The sequence below is a fragment of the Aythya marila genome (genome assembly GCF_965140915.1).
Source record: "Aythya marila genome assembly, chromosome: Z".
NCBI lineage: Eukaryota > Metazoa > Chordata > Aves > Anseriformes > Anatidae > Aythya > Aythya marila.
The window spans coordinates 41252348-41271193 of record NC_139080.1 but is presented as its reverse complement, the minus strand read 5'-3'; the positions used below and the strand labels follow the sequence as shown (position 1 = coordinate 41271193).

The window sequence follows — 18846 nt, the reverse complement described above, 5'->3', positions numbered from 1 at the left end:
ACTTAACTAGTGTGTATTACACAGGACTATCATAATAGCACTTATTGCATGGGAGCAAAGGTCTGAAGGTAACGGCCTTAAGTTAGGAAAATAGGTATTAACTCCCAAAAACTACTAGTGGTATACCATTGAGATATATTTGATAAACCAACTAGATATCCTTAGACAACACTTAACATTAGTTCAACACTTACTATGCAGTCATATAGTAAAATCATTTATAAAGCTATACTGAAAGCTTATGAGAAATCTTGCCTTCAGAAGTTCACTCAGAACAAGGTATCTTTGAAGAAGTCATTGTAACTAGAAACAAGTAATAGGTGAGTTTTTTCAAATTGTAGTGTGAATTCCTACTCCAGGTATATATATAATTAAAGAGTGGCTGATTTCAACTAAGTAGCACAGTGGTATATCTAAGGTCAGAATGAGATTCATAGCATCTTACAACGTTACTCATGGCTAACTACATATTAAGAATATTGCTTTGCAAATTTTGGTTCCAATCTTGATCGGTCTGGGATCCCCACCTTTGGAGACAAGCCAAAGCTGCCAAACCCTTGCAAGATTGGGCCTAAATCCCGTATTGTTAACTAAAATAGCTACTGAAACTAAAAGAAAATATAACTTGTGCGCTACAGCTGTGCAGAACCACAGTAATTTTCAAACCCTTTAACTTTCATTTCATAGATGTGCAGCATGGCTCTAACCCATGAGCATTTATGACTGATGCATCTCCATGAAGCTTCTCATGAATGTTGCAAGCTTCTGAACATCTTCCACAGTCACTGCATTATATAAAGAGGCACGGATTCCTCCCACAGATCTGAATTGAAAAGCAGAGAAAAAAAATAGAAGGGTTTTGTATATTCCAAAAAAAAAAAATGTGAATAGCATTCACAGATACTTACGTTTATCCCTACCCCAACAGAATAGTATTCATTTTACATGACTGAGAGGCAACATTTAAACTCAACGCAAGCATGCAATCCACAGAAACTCAGTATTTATTAGCTACTTACAGTTCCAACACTGTAGATTTACAATATATATAAAAAAAAGAAATCTAACTTTTTAAATCCCACAAACACCAGTGTAGCATAGGAAAGAACTCTTGCAGCCCAGGGGATTAACCATGTAATGGAGGCTTTACACAATGACAGAATCTGATCAAGTGTCACCTTCTTAGGCACTTGAACAGAGACAAGACATATTAATCAAACTGGAGAAGAAGACAGAATTAAGTGAGCCCCATCACACCTAAGCCATAGTTGAATCACCAGCAGTTTCTGATTACAGTCTCCAGACCACTATTCCCAGTGCTCTCAAGCCAATATGAGGTACAGCTTGTAAGCAGAAAGCTGGTAAGTCAATACACAATACCTCCTGCTTTATCACTGTAATAACATTTTATTCTGCATAGCAAAGGGATTTGTCTCAGTCTAGTACTTACCTATGTCCTTTCAGGGATAACATGTTAAGTTCCACAGCTTTCTCAAGGAACTTCTTTTCCAGGGCTTCATCACCCTTGATATTGCCAATGCGAAAGGGGACATTCATTCTGCTTCGGTTCTTCTTCTCCACTGGACATCTGGAGAAGTTGCAAAATGTAATGGTTAACCTGGTTTTTGCTAAATTTACATTTTCAGCTATACGTAACTTCAGAAAGCAAATATTTTTACCTGCTGAGCATCAAAGCCACCATTCCATAATGAAAGTGACTGTTAATTTCTGTGAAAGAAAGCAACCTGACTTTTTCAATCAAGTATAATTAGAGTAATAGTAAGTGGAAGTCTAATTAACCCTGACATACCTAAAATTGCCCCTAATGAACGTGCAGAAGGCCAGTGAATGGAACAAGCTAAGAAAAGTAAATAAACTAAAACTCGCAACCTCATTCGAGACAGTCTCAGTTGCATTCCCTAGGATAGCTGAGATTAGTTACAGTGAACTTTGACTAAAGCTCAAACATTTTCTTTTCTCCACCTTCAAAGACTGACAATTGAGCTTGACCAAGCTAAACAAGAGTAAAGCAAATACAAAAACGTAGTAAATTTCCATTAACATTAGGGACTTTTGTTAGTGGTTTCAGCCCCCACTCTACACCAGTCTTAAAGTATTATTAAGAATCAGGAACATATCTCAGGGAGAAAAGAGATGTCTAGAAAAAAAATAATCTTGAATTACATGCATGGCCACAACATCTAGGACAAGCATCACAGCTCTATTTCCTTAAAATTCCTGTTTGCCCAAACTAGAAAATTTAAGATCTATTGAAAGCATAATTTCTATTCAATTACTTTGTGAAAGCAAGAATAGGGCTGGGGTGGGAGGTTGGCAGGGAAGCATTTAAATATTTTTCCTTAGTGCTTCTGGTTACAAAGGAAACATGAAGCCTTCATATCTCCCCCCAAGGGTGTGATGTAAATTCTTGCAGGGATTTGTTAGGAATTAGTTTTTTTCCAAAAACCAGCATGTGAACTCTATTATTATTCTATTTCACAAAGGATGGTTGAGGGTTTTATTTGTTTGTGGCAGGAATCATTTTTTGTTTGAGTTCTCCCCTAGTTCCTTTCTACTGATATTTTCATGATGAAGAAGAAATTGAACATAATATCTACATTTGCAAATTTTCTACTTCAGCCATAACCAGGAAAACACTCTTTGAAAAGGCCTATGCTTGTAAGTGCTCTCACATTTGAAGAACTGTAGCTATGCTATAGTAACTGGTTCTCCTTAAAGAAGCATTAGGCAATCCAGCGTAACTCAGTGCATGTTGTTAGTGCACAGACTTTAGAAAGCAACAAACTGCCTATGGCACACAGAGCTTCACAGAAGAAGTCTCCATCCAGCCAAAGGCTTGTGACACTGATTACCCAGTGAAGCATGCCCCGGATTAGGAGGTACATTACAGCTGGGAAGGCAGCTTCAGATAAGACTGGATTTTTTTAATTGTATTGATGACTAAAACAACTTAAACTGCATTGCTTAGTAAGATGCATACAGATCAGTTAGTGAAGTTTGCTTTGTTTTCTCAATTGCCTGTTTACCATCCTATTTGCATTGCATTTCCCCACTCAGCTTTACAGAACCACTTGCCAAAAACAAGGATTTCTTATTTGCCATAAAATGTTTTCTCGAGGCTTGATTTGCCCATTGAGGTTTATGGAAAAGCCCTCAGGATTTCAATAGAGCAGGATCACAATCCTGATCATTACAATGCCAAAGGCAAAGCTGTTCTCATTAACTAAATGGATAAGCAGAACACATTGAATATTATAATGAAACTAGCTCCTTGCAGATTAAGGTTGCAGCCAATTCAGATTTAAAATCCAAATTTAATTTCCCTATCCAAACTTTGACTCTAAAATTAATCAGATCCCAAATCTTTTGACTTTATTCTGAAGGGAAAGGAAAACATTTTGTAGTCTCAGTCATCTACTGGTTTTTAAACTTGGTGCGCATTAAACTAATTATTCCCTATCACAACATCAGCTTTTAGCTACAGATACTTTGGGTCCTGTAAGCAAAATATATACAACCATATGTAAAAATCAGAGGGTTAAATCTGCTTTGAAAAAACATCAGAAATATCTGAAACTAAAACATTCTTTATGTACAGATTATGTTTTGAATACAGCTAGGTTTGATCTTCCCCCTGCTATCTCAGGAATTGTTTCATAATTTAGCGCAATTAACAGATAAAGATGCTCTGATCGACAGAGAAAAAGCAAAGCTTTGACTATTGAAGAGATGGTAAGAAAGGATATGATGTGGAATTCCTCTGAGTAACTTTTTACAAGCCACATCTCTTTTTTTGGCCTATATTTCCTCAAAGAGATTCAGTAAGCACACTAAGTAGGAGGTGTTACAACCTGCTTTTAGTACAGGCTTCTCCTAGGCTCTCACATTTTGTAAGTGTTTCTCAACTTATCATCTGTGCAGATAACTGGAAATAATGTTCTATCAGACTGAAACTCATCCTTGGATAGTTATCAAGTGAATGCTCTGCACAAATAGTCCCTCTAGAATTTCATGATTCCTCTAAATTTCTTCATATTGAAGAAGTATTTACATTTCAGTTTCCATACTTTTAAAAGTATGCTGCATATAGACTCAAAGTTATTAATATGTTTGTACATATATTAATATGTACAAATGTTGAAAGCAAATACAGCAACTTACACATAGAATCCATTAGATTTGTCTATGATATCATAAATCATTCGTGATTTGATTAAACTAAGTTTATCCATGGCTGCAGCTCCACCATTATTCTTTATCCATTCCAGTACCAGCCCCATGATGTAGATACTGCAACGAAAGAAAAAGTTTTAGTTAGACTTAAAAACAAAACAAACAACAACAACCAAAAAAAACACGGCACTCTTTAACAGTCCACAAAATGTTTCAGCAGTATAATGTTATGTTTGATTTTAAGTTGCTTGTTAAGATGATTAACAACTCGGTCTGAAGTACATTCAAAAATATGACATTTCTAAGCAGAAATGCTTTATTTGGACCCAGATGAAGTATCCTGAAATTCAAATGCTACACAAATCTGTTGTACCAGACCTAACGCTTTGAACAACAGAAGTACAAGTCCTGCTGGTTTCCCTTAGCCCTGCAGAGCTCCCAAGGATATCCCAGACATTTTTCACGAACCACCAGTATATTTATCCCACAACTGCCTCTCAGTCTGGAGTTAGCACTAAAGTTGGTGGTATAAAGCCTGCAAAGCTGCTCCAGAAATGATGTAGGGGGTGAATCTCAAACGTATGTTCACTAATAATGCCAGAAATCTAATCACATTCACAAACATTAAGAATAAAACCTGTAATCCCATTTCTGTCTGAAAAGATCTTTTTCCTTCATGAACAGTGATGTTTGGTGAAACAAACAATGAATGTATTACATTTAATTATTCAACTTTAAACAGAGACCTGGAAGCATACTGAAATCACATGTCTAGGGACCAAGTATTTCAATGTCAGTTACTCACTGCAACATAAAAAAAATCCCCACGGCCTTTTGCCTTTGTGCTTTTGCTACAAAACTCAGCCTGTTCAAGTTCAGGCATTTCCCACGACTACAACACTTTGCATAATGAACTGTTCACAAGTTTTTAAGGCACATTTCCAACAGGTTTGTTTTTATTAATCCCTTCATTACAGATTCCAAGGGAGTACTCGGAAAGTGTTACCCTACAAGTTTCCCTTAACATCAATCTAGCAGGAGGTTGTTTTTTGTTTTGTTTTGTTTTGTTTTGTTTTTTTTTGTTGTTTTGTTTTTTTTTAAATTTCTCCAGGGATGCCAGTCACAAATCTTTGAAGACTTCAGAAAGACTTCAGAAGAAGTGAGGTTACAGACTGTGTGTTATAGATAGAAAGCACCTTACAGATTTGAGAGGACAATCCTGCCACATTTATGACAGCAGACTGCCAACAACTGCAGTGCGAAGGATTTAAGTGAAGTACAGCCTACACCCTTGACAACTATACAAGGCCACATTCATCTCTTGCTCTCATTTCCTCAAGTGAAACTTCTTAGACAAGTAAGGTTTTAAGAAGTCAGCCCTGGAGTCATCCACAAAAGCAATCCAGCCAGCTGAAACCTTTCATCTGTCTCCCATGTCAGTAAAAAATAATGGTTTTGGAGCAACTTTAAATGCAAAATAAACCCTTGTAGCTTGAAAATTAGATTTTTATAGCAAATTCATTGTTAATTTTAGCAAAGTAGATTAAGGTCAAAAAGTCAAGCTCTCTAACACCAAGAGGTTAAAGCCATTAGCATCACCTTAATTTAATTTAACACCCTGCTGAAGTAGCTTTTACAAATTCTTTTAGTATTTCCTGCCTGTTTGCCAGCAAACCATTAGAGAGTGCAAGGAAAAGAGGAGAGAAAAAAGTCAAGAAGCTTTGCCAGTTCCTTACAAAAACTGGAACAGGCATTTAGAACCAAGCCAAACAGACGTGCACCCTGCCAACAACTCAGTCTGTTACATTTTGGATTCTGGAGTACACTCCACTGTGGGTCTGTAGCACAGAGTGAAATCTGGCAAGGCAGTGATTAGAAAGAAAATTGTTAGAACAACCTTTATTTTCAGTTTCCTTGGTTTCCCACTATCCTATTAAAGTTCCTAACATACTGGGTTACAGCTAAAGCAGCAATTTCTTTTTAGACATTACTTACAGTGGTTAAAATAAAATTAAACTGCAGAATTTAATTTTTGTTTTGTTTTTCAAACCAGAGAAGCATCGGCGTTCCAGGGCTGAGATTAAGTAGAACTCTGTGGTGTTTTTTTTTTTTTTTTTTTTAAATGAAAATAGCTTTGTACTTGGAAGACATGAATGGCTGGATTTAAAACCTGGCATGTGCAAGTACAGAGCGTCCAAAACAGTGTGTGTGACTTGGCAGTCAGGAAAATAATCAGTCATGAAATAGAGGCTTTATCAATCACTGTAAAAAGAAAAAAAAAGCATGCACACTGCCCATGTAACAAACCTACATGCAGGAAGACAAACATCTGGTAACACCAAGGTTAATTCCTCTCTTAAATATAAGCCTTAATGATATTGGGTGTATTCAGCCAGTAGGGCAGTCTCTGAATGGCTGCAAGAGCACCTCATTACAGCAATACTTTATAGTGTTCATGCTCCTTTGGAGAACTCCAGTTGTGCATCAAAGTCTGAAATGACTATATGGGCACAGAATTTACTGTTTTTTTGTTGTTTTTTTTTGTTTTGTTTTGTTTTTGATAAATTAAGATAACTGTGTCTATGCCTTTGCAATAATACACACCATAGTGCGAATCAGCAGATTCGGAAATACAGTAAGTACCACTTAAAATTCTACTGAATTTAAGTAAGTGAATTATTAAGGTTTATCCTATGTGCAGGTATCATTTCATTTCATGCTGACACAGTGCATTTGACATCTGCTGGACAACATTAGGCATCTTACCTTTGCAAATTCTGGCCTGTATGAGAAAGGTTCAAAGAGATGAGCTTAAATATCTCCGGTATGCAATTACATTGTCTCTAATCAACAGGAAATTCTATCTTTGACAGTAAAACCAATTATTTTTAAAATATTGCAAAAAAAAAAAAATCTGGGAAAAGGTGGTATTTGGTTTAAGATTTTATTCTTTTTTTCAAATAACTGTTTTAGCAGGCATTGCATTGGTATAAAAATACTCTAAAAAGCTCATTAAATTAAATAGTTTAGAACAGCCTTATTAAGAAGCAGTAGAAACCAATGGCTCAATGCCTAAACATTCCAGTAACGAAACATCATTTGACTAGCTATTGACTATCTGACTACCCTAATCTTTTAAAAAACCAAGCTGCAGTCTGTTTTGCTTCATGCATACATGAAATCATCAGGCACATGTCAATTTTGTGATCTTAACTGCTAGCAGTCAAGATAGCTTGACCCATTTTATTTCTGAATGCCAAGTCAAGAACTGGTGTGGTATCTGAAGAAATATGGAAAGTTTTAGCAGACAACAAGGTAAAGCAATGAGTAAAACACCTTTTTAAAAAAAACTTGTCTTCTCTAGTTTCATTTCAAAGTCCACTGTAGTGAGTGATGTATCTAGAGCAAGAAATACTCAAAAAATATAAAATATTACAAGATTGTGTTTTTAAAACATTAGAACCTTTAATAATAATAACGTCGTTTATTATTTTCTAGCTAAGAAAGTAGAGAAGGATATTGAGGTTCAAGTGCTGAGAGCAGTCTCTCAGGAAGAAATTAAATCTGTTATGAGCATTCAAGCAACAAGGTTAAAATGCTAAGTTATCTATTTGCAATGATAGAATCATCAGCACTGTACTCGACTAAAGGTGGATTCATTTAAGTCTGAGAACTAGATACTGAAACTTCTACAATGGAATTACGAGACATAATACTTACTTCTAAAAATATTATATTCCTTATGGCCAATTCCACAGGGCAACAAAGCCTACTATAATTAATTCAGATGTTTTCACAGGAATCATGTGAAACACTCCAACGTATCAGTTGCATGAAGGCAAGCAGTACCCACTTCTGAAACTTTTTTTTGACAAGCACAGCAGATGGCAGTGCAGTAGCTTTCTGAATAATGGATATTAAAAAGCAGGGTAAGTTACCTGTAGCATGGTGGAGTGTTATACAAAGAGCCATTTGCTGCTTGTGTTTTGTAATCCAGTACTACCGGGCATTCCTTCAGTGCAAATCCCAGCAAGTCCTCACGTACTATTACAACAGTAACTCCAGCACAGCCAACATTCTTCTGAGCCCCAGCAAAAATCACACCAAACTAACAGAAAGACAAAAAGAAGGAATTGAACTAATGAGATCACTAGGTGATCTTATAACTGAATAACATACTTTATACATATCTTTATACAAAAAGTGTACAACTTTATACAAAAGTGTACAACTTAACAATGGAACAGCTTGGAGAATGTGTCAAAAATGAGCAAGTCAGGGTCAAAGATAGGCTAGAAGTTCTAATTTCAAAACCCACTTACAGCTATAATTGTGATCTCATATGTCAGAACCATGTATCTTCATTCAACTGACAAAGACCACATTTAACAAGCTTTCCAATAATTTGCTAAATGTTTACTTCATGTTTACAAAATGTTACAAATGTTTAGTCAAGAATAATTTTCAAAGCAACCTGTCCTATTTCACCCTACTCCAAGCAAATTTACTGAAAAGAAGTTAAGAGATAGCAGTATTTTCAACCTATCAGGTATTTCAGAAGAGGGATTATATAACCCACCTATTCAAAGAGAAGCAGATCAGGGAAAAACAAATGAATTTATTAAGACTCTCCCCCTCCCATTATCCCCCTTTTTTTCCCCCCTCAAACTACAGTACCTTGGAAACATCCACAGGTCTTGACAGGAAATTTGATGACATATCACAAACCAAAACTGCACCTTTGACATCGGGTACAAAGTCAAACTCCACACCATGAACTGTTTCATTAGCACAGTAATAGACATAAGATGCATCTGGATTGAGATTCCAAGTGCTTGGGTCTGGAATGTCTAAGCGAGACAAAATGAAAACCAAAGGTCACAAAAGACATGTAATTTTCCTGGCATGCTATTTTATTTTAACACTGGACTTTGCAGTGCAGACCTGGAATGAGTTTGCAGCATAAAGTAAAAATTATCTTATTAACACAAAGATACAGTGTACCTGCAAAGTAAATACACCCATACATTCCCAAAGTTTTGTAGTAAGCCATCATTAGGCTTGCAGGCACCCATCTGATTTTCAGTCCTTTCTCCTCAAGGAATTTTCATCAGGTTTGCAATCACAGATGAGAAACCACAGCCCTAGAGGTCTAAAATTGAATCTCAGATTCTGGATCTGAGAGTCCTCTACTTGCCTTTGGAACAACTGCAGCATTCAAATTCTCACTGGTAATGTTGTCTAAAACTGTTTCTATGCATCCCCAGAAGCATTTTCAGTCTGGTCCAAGCTGAACATATGGTTACCTAACTCCTATTTAAGCCCTGAAAGGGATTTATAAAACGAAGATTTGAATCTGTCAACAAGCAATTTACAGGCATGCCCTGACAGCACAGCACAGGTTTTGCATAAAACAAATGGTTGTTCCTCCTTTCTCCACACCTCCAAAACATTAGAAGAAATGCTGCTATTGCCTCTGCTATTATTTACTCTCCCCTTACTTATAGCTGCCAAATGGTCAATACAACCACCAGTAATGGGAAGCTGTAGGTGCAACGAGTTCCTGTGCCTCCGATGATACAAGCTCATCTTCCAGGTTAATACAATAAATTGCAATTTGGGCACTAACTCATTTGGAAGATATTCTTTGCCTTTCCAGTTGCCACTCTTCCCAGTTCAACTGCTATAACCTGGACCATAAGGAAGAAAAATGAGTACAAACTAGCAGAAGTAGAAACCAGAACTCAAGTATCCCTGCTCCAAGAATTATTTATTTATAACCAGTCACTACTTAGAGTATACATATAAAGTGTCCTTGAAACAGGTTTTCACACAAAAATACCCCAACACCTCAGTTACAGTTAACCTTTCTCTTTCTCCTAAACAGTGGTCTTTCAAATTATGTCATGTCCAGTAACAAGCTTCAAGAGAAGGAGTTGGATATGCATCTCCTGTTCCAGAGCCAACCATCTGTTATGACATACGATCAGGAGATGAGTTTTGCAAACTCTTGGAAAACTGTAACTGAACGTGTATCACCCATCTCCAGGGCCAACAAGCTAAAGAACCCAGACATGCTTCTAAATTTCAGAGTAATCTCATTATCAAATGTATCTGAAACTGAACAACATAAACAATATCTTGGCAAATAGCTTAAACACTGAGTTAAAACATAACTAAAAAAAGCTCATGTAATTTCCTTATCAATACATATTTCCTTCTTACCACTCACGTTCTGGGTTCTGCTCAACTTAGCTCCAAAATTCTTCTCTCCTGGAGACCATTAAGCTATCTAACAGGTCTTCCAGTCATGAACATGTGGCAGACAGTTTTTTCTGAGTGTTGTTCAGTCAACTGTTTAACTTGTTAACATTCAATAACTCCATAGCTGAGACAGGCCAGTTTTTAGATCAATTCAGAAAGGTAAGCATTCACGTGGATGGATATAATCATCAACTTACTTGTGTAGGTTGATAGCTTCGGATGAACAATATTCACTTTGGCATACTTCTCTGCTTCCTTAGCTGCTTTTGCTGACCAAGCTCCAGTAACCACATAATCCGCATGTCTTCCCTCCTTTAAGCCAATAAGGTTAAGTGGGACTGCACTGAACTGACCAGATCCACCTCCTTGGAGGAAAATAACTTTGTAGTTTTCTGGTATATTTCTGCATGCAAGAAACATAACATTTATTTTATTTCCCAAAGACAAAGGATGCATACTCCTTGCTACTATACATCTGACTATCCATACAGAGGAAAAATACTGCCATCTGACTGCAACAATACAGAAGAAGAATTCAGAAGACACCTTTTGGAGAGGTTAATCTAAATGCTGTTAACTTCCCTCTGCACTGACATTGACTATTAACTCAAGGAACAGTGCTATATATTGAATAGGTAAGTTTTCTAGAAACAAGCAAGCTTTGTCTCAGACAGCTACAAATAAGTAGTTGTGTAGCTCTTCTATCATAGTACACACAAACTTGAACATCATTCCAGCAGAATTAGCTCAGTTGAAATACTGTCTGTTGCTAGCTTTCTGAATTCTGAGCTAGTTTCACACCAAAGTTCTTGAAGCAGAATTCAGCTTTGAGAGCCTTAAAATTTTGCAAGTGCAACTGCATAGTAAGTTATACATGCGGAGCAAGTGCCACGAGGAGCGATTTATACCATTACAAAAATTAGTTGTTCAAATTACTTACGAAAGCTCTGCTGTCAATAATCATAGTTTTGACTAAGAGTCAAGCCTTCATATAAAAGAGCCATGATTTTAAACTACTATGAGAACTATACATTAATTCTGATGCATTAATTTTAATACATGATATAAATACTTATATTTTAAAGTTTTTTAAATGTGTCACATTACACATACGAAAACGGCCCCATACCAGTCATCCTAAAACACATCCATACATGTTAATACAATCAGTTAAGTAATGAGTGCATAGAACACTTCTATACAATCAGAACAGTTTTCTGCTATTTCCAATTACTTCTTAAGAAAGTTGCTGCACTACATGAATTCCATGAAGATGAAACAAATTAAGTTACTGAGTCAGCTTATAGCAGTCATGTGAAAAGGATCTTAACCTAATAAAAACCCTTTGCTACAGTCAAATAAATCAGCATCAGACAAAGGAAGACCAATGTCCTCTCCAATATTAGATGTAGTATCTAAACATAAAAAGTGCTTTCAAGGACAGTTCTCTACATGTTATAGTTGCACTAATAATAACCAAACTAAAAATAAAAAGGAAATAATTCACTTACAGCAATTCACGCAAGAGATTTTCAGCTGTATTTAAAATTTTTGTGAAATCTGCAGTTCGATGGCTCATTTCTTTGGTGGGAAAAAAAAAAAAAAAAGAGCGTGAAACAAAATGCTAATAAATGAATGCAATTTTAAAAGTTGTGTTAAGCTTTAAAGATTTTACACTCTCAGACCCCAAATACCCAAAGGCTCCCATTTCCAGGTCCAACTCCTAGTTCTGTTGAGCCTTCCTAAATACCCAGCCTTACAGCTCCTGTCTTGTCCAGATCCATGCAAATACAGTCAATCCACATTTGTCACTCACATGACCCTACTACCCCCAGGAACAAACAAGGGGTGTATCTAAGTGAAGAAAAATATTCCCTAGAAAGGTGCAAGTTTCCTTACTCTAAAAATGTTCTTTGTTATTTCTTTACTCTGTACTTGCTTCAGCAGCACAGGGGGAATGTTTTGTTCTTTTACTTTAAAACAGCTTCATTATGCAGTAATCCTAATTAGAAGTTAAGACTACTGAATATTAATTTATTTTATTAAACCATAGTCTTTCTTCCCTTTGAAAGAGTGAACAATTTAAACATGAATCCCCATGCTGCAGAGACTGCTGCATGTTCTACTTTTAGCAACAAAACAGTTTCACAGGGCTAGTAAAATGCTGGGCATGTTTGTGCATATTTTTTTCCGCAACTGGGGATGAAAAATGAGTCAGTTATGTAAATTGCATATAATACAACTCCTCCTTATGGTAGGACTGCATTGACTTACTAATGGGAAGGATGCTTAACATCAAATACATCTGAAGTGTTGCCACACAGTATGCAAAATACTGTACCTAGATACATATAAACATATGCATATAAGTGTGTAGTATGTGTAGACCCATGTAAACAAATTTCATGTTATTTCATGTAAACAAAAAACCAAGCAACTCCCTAAAGATCCAAAAGCACTAATGTTTTACTTATGATTAGTTACTTTTGTCTCTATTCCTTTGTGTTGGATTACTAAACAGCTGTCTGTGTATCATTTTATGATACTCTGGATGAATGGTAAGCAAAGAAAAGAGCAGTCTGAAATATTCTCTGGATATATGTTACCAGAAATAAGGTATTGCAAAATAAAAAGAAGTATTCAGCAGAAATATCGAGATCAAAAGCTATTATTGAGAAGTTTAGTTAAGCATCTACACTTTGAAAGACATACAGAATTTTTAAAGTCTTACCAAGAACACTAATGCCAAGGCCTTTGTAGTCCACCAGTTCTTTCTGTGCTGCCAGCAGTACCTAACAAAACAAATAAACAAAAAAATCCACGAATAAATTAAGGGAATTATCCACTATCTGAAATCTTTGATGCATCATACGCATACCAACTGCTCCATAATGTAATAACCTGACACTTCTCAAGTTAAATTAACAGAATAGATATAATTTAATTGCATCTAGTATCTGAAGGCTTGTCTAAAAAAAAATAAATAATAATAATAATAATTTAAACCTATGCTTTTTGTGGAAACTCTGCATTTCAAGTTGTTATTTCAATAACTGCTTTTCCAGATTACTTCAGAATGACTTTTAAGAGTTGGATCGAACTCCCTATCTCTTACAGAAGGCTTAATATTTGCACATGTGCTTTTACTACTCAAGGATCTTATTTTTCTCCCATGTTATTTCACTTGACTGGTACAAATAGGCAAAGTGAGGTATTAAGGAAAACGTCTAATGAGAGCATGAGGATGCCTCATGCTGACACAATAGTACGAGGCCTGGTTTCATAGAATGAAGTCCCTCACTGTCTGAAGATGTCTTCTCTGTTACTGGAAGAAAAGAATGAAACATAGTTCTGGGTTAACTAAAATAGACAGGTTGTGCCTAGGAGCCTTGGCAAGACGATCTGTTTCTTCAGCCTTTCATGTTTCTTTCTTCCCCTGCAGCTCTCACACATCAACCAAGCAGAATTAGATTCTACCCATCAGTTTTGTTTCTTCTGATTTCAGTGAATGCCTCTATTAGAAACAGAACTTTCTTAGCCCCTGCTAAAAGGAGTAGAAGATGGAGTCCAGTGGAAAAGCCTCCAAAACAAAGGCTGTACGCATGCATCGTATGATCTGCCAAGAAACCACATGCTTTGCGTAGTTGCAGAAGCAAGCAAGCTACCTTGCTGACAGGGTCTGTGTGGGACTTGTCAACTGTAACAGCTGGTCGACAGTAGCTCAACCATGAACAGCTGTGCTGCTTTTTTTATCTTTGAGACCATGAAATTTTAACAAGTGCATTTCATGCGCAAACACATTCATGGCAAAACAAAAAAAAAAAAAAGGAGGGGGGAGGAAAAAGTCAAAAGGAACATGCAGACTGTTAGAGAGGTCTTTTTAACAGCTCGATAAAATCAAATTCTATTAGTAACATCATCTGACAACCTGCACATGCCTTACAATAGCTACTTATGTCTTGTAATATCCATGAAGAGCTCTGTCCACCTTCTTGCTTCAATGAGTCTGAGCATCTCATACGCAGCATCATCTCAGAGCCAAACAAAGTGAAACAGCCAAGGTTCAAGGCTACTGCATTTTCACAAGGGCCAGAGAGACTAATAACATGGAGTTCAGCTGTTTTAGTCCTCCAACAGTAAAAGCAGCTCTCGGGATCCTCTGGGAGAGGCTGATGGTGCAGCACCGAGGGAGAGCTCATTTCTGCTCAGCAATGCAGAGCAACAAGTGTCTTTGTAGCACGACCCGTAAGGGACGCTTATGAGGGAGAAGCAGGTGAAAAAAAAAAAAAAAAAAAAAAAAAAAAAAAGCCCCTTTACAGAAATCACTAAGAAATGAAGAAGAAAGGAGCAGCAAGTGTCCCACGGCTCCTACGCTGACAGTCAGACGCACAACCCGCACGGGCACTCAGCACAAACCGCCCCCTCCCCGCATGCAGCTGGATAGCCCATGGTGCTGATGCAACACCCCGGGGAGTTGAAGCTAGGCTGCGCTCTGGTATTATCGCTTTCGCAGACGAAGACAAGACACGGAGCGGCTACGTGAGTTATCAGCCGGCGGGCACCTCACGCGAGGCGTCCCCAAAACTGATAGAGCTTGTGATAAAGGAACGTGGCGTGATGGGACTAAGAGGAAAAAGGAAAAAAAAAAAAAAAAAAAAAAGGAAGAAAAAAAGGGAGAAGAAGGAGAAAAAGGGAAGGGGAAGGAAAAAGGGGGAAAAGTGGAAAAAAAAAAAAAAAAAGGATAGAAAGGGGAAAAGAAAAAAAAAAAAGGTGAAAAGCGGCGTTCAGGCAACGCCACCTGCCCCGCCACCGCGGCTGCCCCGTCCCGTCCCGTCCCGTCCCGTCCCGTCCCCACTCACGGATCGCGGCAGCTTGGCCGGCCCGGCCCCGAAGTTGGCCACCTGCCGCCCGCCCTCCATGCTGCCGATGGCGCCGCCGCCCGCCGCCGGCCCGCCCGCTATAAGCGCCCCGCCGCCGCGCCGCCGGCCGGCTCCCCGCCCGCACGCCCCGGGGGCGGGGCTGCCGCCGGCAGCGCGCCGCCGATTGGCCGCTCGCGGCAGCGCCCCGGCCGCCTATTGGCTGCGGCGCAGGGAGGCGGTGGCGGCGCCGTGATCGGCCCCGCGCACGCCCCCGCGCACGCCCCCGGCGGGGCGCTGGGGTGAATTTAGGGGTTTACGGAGCTGGGACCACGAAAAGTGGGGCGGGCTTACGAATTGCTGCCTGAGCGGGTCGTCGAGCTAAAGGATTGTCACCACATGCACCTGGTTTTGCTGAAGAGATGCTGACAGGCAGCTGCTTTAGAGCAAAGATACATCCGTTACTGTAGTGAAGCTAACTTAAGGAAAAAACATCAAATTTTAAGAAAAAAAAAAAAACACAAAATCATGAAACTCACATTCAGGAACCAGTGCCCTCCGTAGTTCTAAAGAACCGCCCCACGCAGTTCTCAGGGGCATTGAAGACTTGACACATTCTTTGCAAAACATCAAGGTACTCCAAAAGTACAGTTTAGGCCACAACACCCAGGACAAGTAAATTACTTCTAATTATGCAAATTAGTCTAACTAAATAGACCCCTCCGGGGAAACGCTCAGTACCAACACACATGAGGCTATAATAGAATTGTTTTTGCTGGAGTCTCACAGAAGCTGGCTGCAGAGACCTGTGCGCTTTGTACGCGCTGTTCCTGTGGCTAAGAGCAGAGTACCTGCGTCTGCCTGCAGCCTGCTTTGAACTCCAACTGACTGTGTAAAAAGGTGTCCTCGCTACAAAGGGATGACAGAAGCACTCAGAAGTAGCTCAGGGTGGTGGCTCAGGTGGCTCGAGAAGCTGGGCCCCTACTAGGCAAAGTGCTTTGATGTCCAAGCAGGATCAATTTTGAGTATTACCTGTGTGGCATAAACCAAAAAGGCAACTTAAAACTTTGGAACTGAATGTCTTCCAAGCCTCTGGCACAAATTGCTAGAAAACAAAAACCAAAACGAGGCAAGCTGATGCAGGTATCAGCTCAAAGCATTAAACAGCAGGGGATGAAGTAGCAGACATTGTCGTTTTTCTCTCAAGGACAGAGGGGGTCCCATCTTGACCAGCAAGGTCAAAGTAGCAGATCCTACGAGATCAGAAGACAACTTTGCTGGAAGGCTTGCCACCCGGAGCTTTACAAAATCTATTTTTGTGTACTGACAAGACATAAATAAAATTGATACAGATGAATAAACTTTACAGTTACCTGAACACAGAGAAGTCCATTTTATATACATGCAAGGGATTACTATGCTTTTGCAGCTGGAAACAATGGAGAGGAACAGTAAAGGTGATATCAGAGTTTGGTTTCTGTTGAATTGAAAGTTCTCCTAATTTAAAATTTTGCTACTTATTACCTCAAAGTTCATACACTCATGTCAATTTACATAGCCATCCCATATAAAATACAAGCTTCCAAAGCCACAGCTTTCAGGAACAATTTAGGCTTCCACCATTTGACAGAGAACTTGACCCTGACACAGATCCCTGCAGATGGATCTGAATTTGTATAATTAACAAACCTGAAGCCATTGAGTGCTATATTAACTATAAGGCATAACTGGAAAAATAAAACAGAAGTCAGAGAACGAGCACTGGAGCTCCAAAGTTTTCAGTGAACTTCTGTTGAGTTCATCATCACTTTGTGTCACGCTGTATAGAAAAACCTTCATTGAGTACTGCTGGAAAAGAATTAGCTCACTCAAGGAGACCAAGAACACACAAGTTCTGTCTGGTACAATGATGGACAAACTGACGTCATTACTGAAAGACAAATAAGCTGACTACACAGCAACTTGGCATCTACTTTAGGAGGCAGCTGGGATGTCTGGTCCAGCAAACGAGTGAGAAAGGCAAATTTTGATGAGACTAAAAAGATGCAGGTAGTTCAGAAAGGTGTTGTTTTGTTTTTCAGAGATCTAGCTCCAAATACTGCAAATATGAAATGTGAAAAAAAAAAAAAAAAAAAAAAAAAAAAAAAAAAAAGCAAGCATTCCTGGGAAGCCCAAGTAAGGAGAGAAAAAAGCTAGTTTTATAAGTAAACAGCAATGTGTTCTCTAGCAAATAGCTTGGCTATTGATTCTAGGCTTTTATGTCAAACGAACACAGACAAATACGTAAAACATTAACTAATAGCAAGAGGTTGAAACAGTCTATAGCCAAACTCAGTGGCAAGATGGTTTCATAATCACTTAAAATGCATATGCACAAAAATATTTTAAGAATATTACTTTTCATTAAAATACTTAAATATATTTTTACATATTTTTTTTGAAAACTAAATCACCTTGAAACTTTTGAAGTATTCAAAAAAATAGTGCCTTAAAATAGTGCTTCTCCCTCAAGGCAACTGACATCCGTTATCTCTACTGACTGCAGATCCAGTGCTTTGATTGTGTATAAAGTACCCACTCCAGATTCTCACAGTAAGCCACACGACAGTTCTTCTGACAACATGAAGAACCCTTCATGTTTTTGCTTGAAAATAATAATTAATGTTTAAGTATTAATCCAATTGCAGAAATAAAGATGAAGCGATATAAACTACTCAGTCAATTTTGCTTCAAATGACGACTTTTGACATAATTTATACTTTAAAAGCAAATAAATTATTTAACAGACAGAATTTATGCCACCTGTTTTTAGGCATACAATACATAAACTGTTTTAAGTTCCTGACAATCTTTAAGAGATAAGTAACAGACAGTTCCCAATCCCACACATCTGAACACTTGGCATTTTAATGGTTATCCACCATTTCAGAGATCAGTTTTTGTTTTAAAAAAGGAATGCATAGCTTTTCACTGCTGATAAAACTTCAATCAATGAATCAATCAAATCAAAATTATAAGCAATGAACCATGACTCGAGTATAGACCTCAAATGTTTGGGAGAATGTCTAAAAATGCATAGATTAACATATTACTCTGCTATTATTCTGAAGTGACAAAGTCTATATAAATAATGTACTTCCATTATGCAATTACTTGTGCAATATTGCAATAGCCAAGGTGATCTCATGCTACTTGCTCAGCAGAAATCCATTTGCAGATTCATGAGTTTTTTCACAATTTTCAAGCAGCTATAGACTGGAATTTCTACAGATCTTGTATTACAGAATTCTCACTTCTGATGACAGAGTTAAAAAAAAAAAAAATAAAGTTAATGGTAATTCCACCACCCCTGCACCCTAGCTCAGCCTAAACCATCTTGCCTAATTCATACATGTGAAATCAATCTTCCCTTGCTCTATCCTCCTGTGTCCTCCTCTAATTCTCCAGATGGAATACATAATGCCAAAAAAAAAAAATCAAAATAAGTTAAAAGGTTATGATCACTGAAAAATTTCAGCTACCACTGTAAAAT

General features: G+C 37.9%; 1 protein-coding gene across 1 annotated transcript; it reads right to left on the bottom strand.

Annotated features, from left to right (window-relative positions):
* Positions 1 to 201: 201 nt before the first annotated feature.
* PSAT1 (phosphoserine aminotransferase 1) lies at positions 202 to 15404 on the bottom strand. The gene is made up of 9 exons (XM_082783079.1): positions 15318 to 15404; positions 13190 to 13250; positions 11970 to 12039; positions 10656 to 10861; positions 8872 to 9044; positions 8133 to 8302; positions 4183 to 4311; positions 1451 to 1588; positions 202 to 823 (listed from the first exon to the last, which is right to left on the bottom strand). Exons 1-9 carry the CDS (start codon positions 15375 to 15377, stop codon positions 718 to 720), a joined length of 1113 nt encoding a protein of 370 aa, XP_082639205.1. The 5' UTR covers positions 15378 to 15404; the 3' UTR covers positions 202 to 717.
* Positions 15405 to 18846: the final 3442 nt, after the last annotated feature.

What these genes read in the sequence shown, in the direction of transcription:
- PSAT1 (XM_082783079.1), bottom strand. Translation starts at nt 15,377, where the DNA reads ATGGAGGGCGGGCGGCAGGTGGCCAACTTCGGGGCCGGGCCGGCCAAG. An exon ending in GAAGCTATCAACCTACACAA is followed by an intron (nt 9,045 to 10,655) that starts GTAAGTTGATGA and finishes TGTCTCGCTTAG; the next exon opens with ACATTCCAGACCCAAGCACT. An exon ending in AAATCTAATGGATTCTATGT is followed by an intron (nt 1,589 to 4,182) that starts GTAAGTTGCTGT and finishes CAACTTCTCCAG; the next exon opens with ATGTCCAGTGGAGAAGAAGA.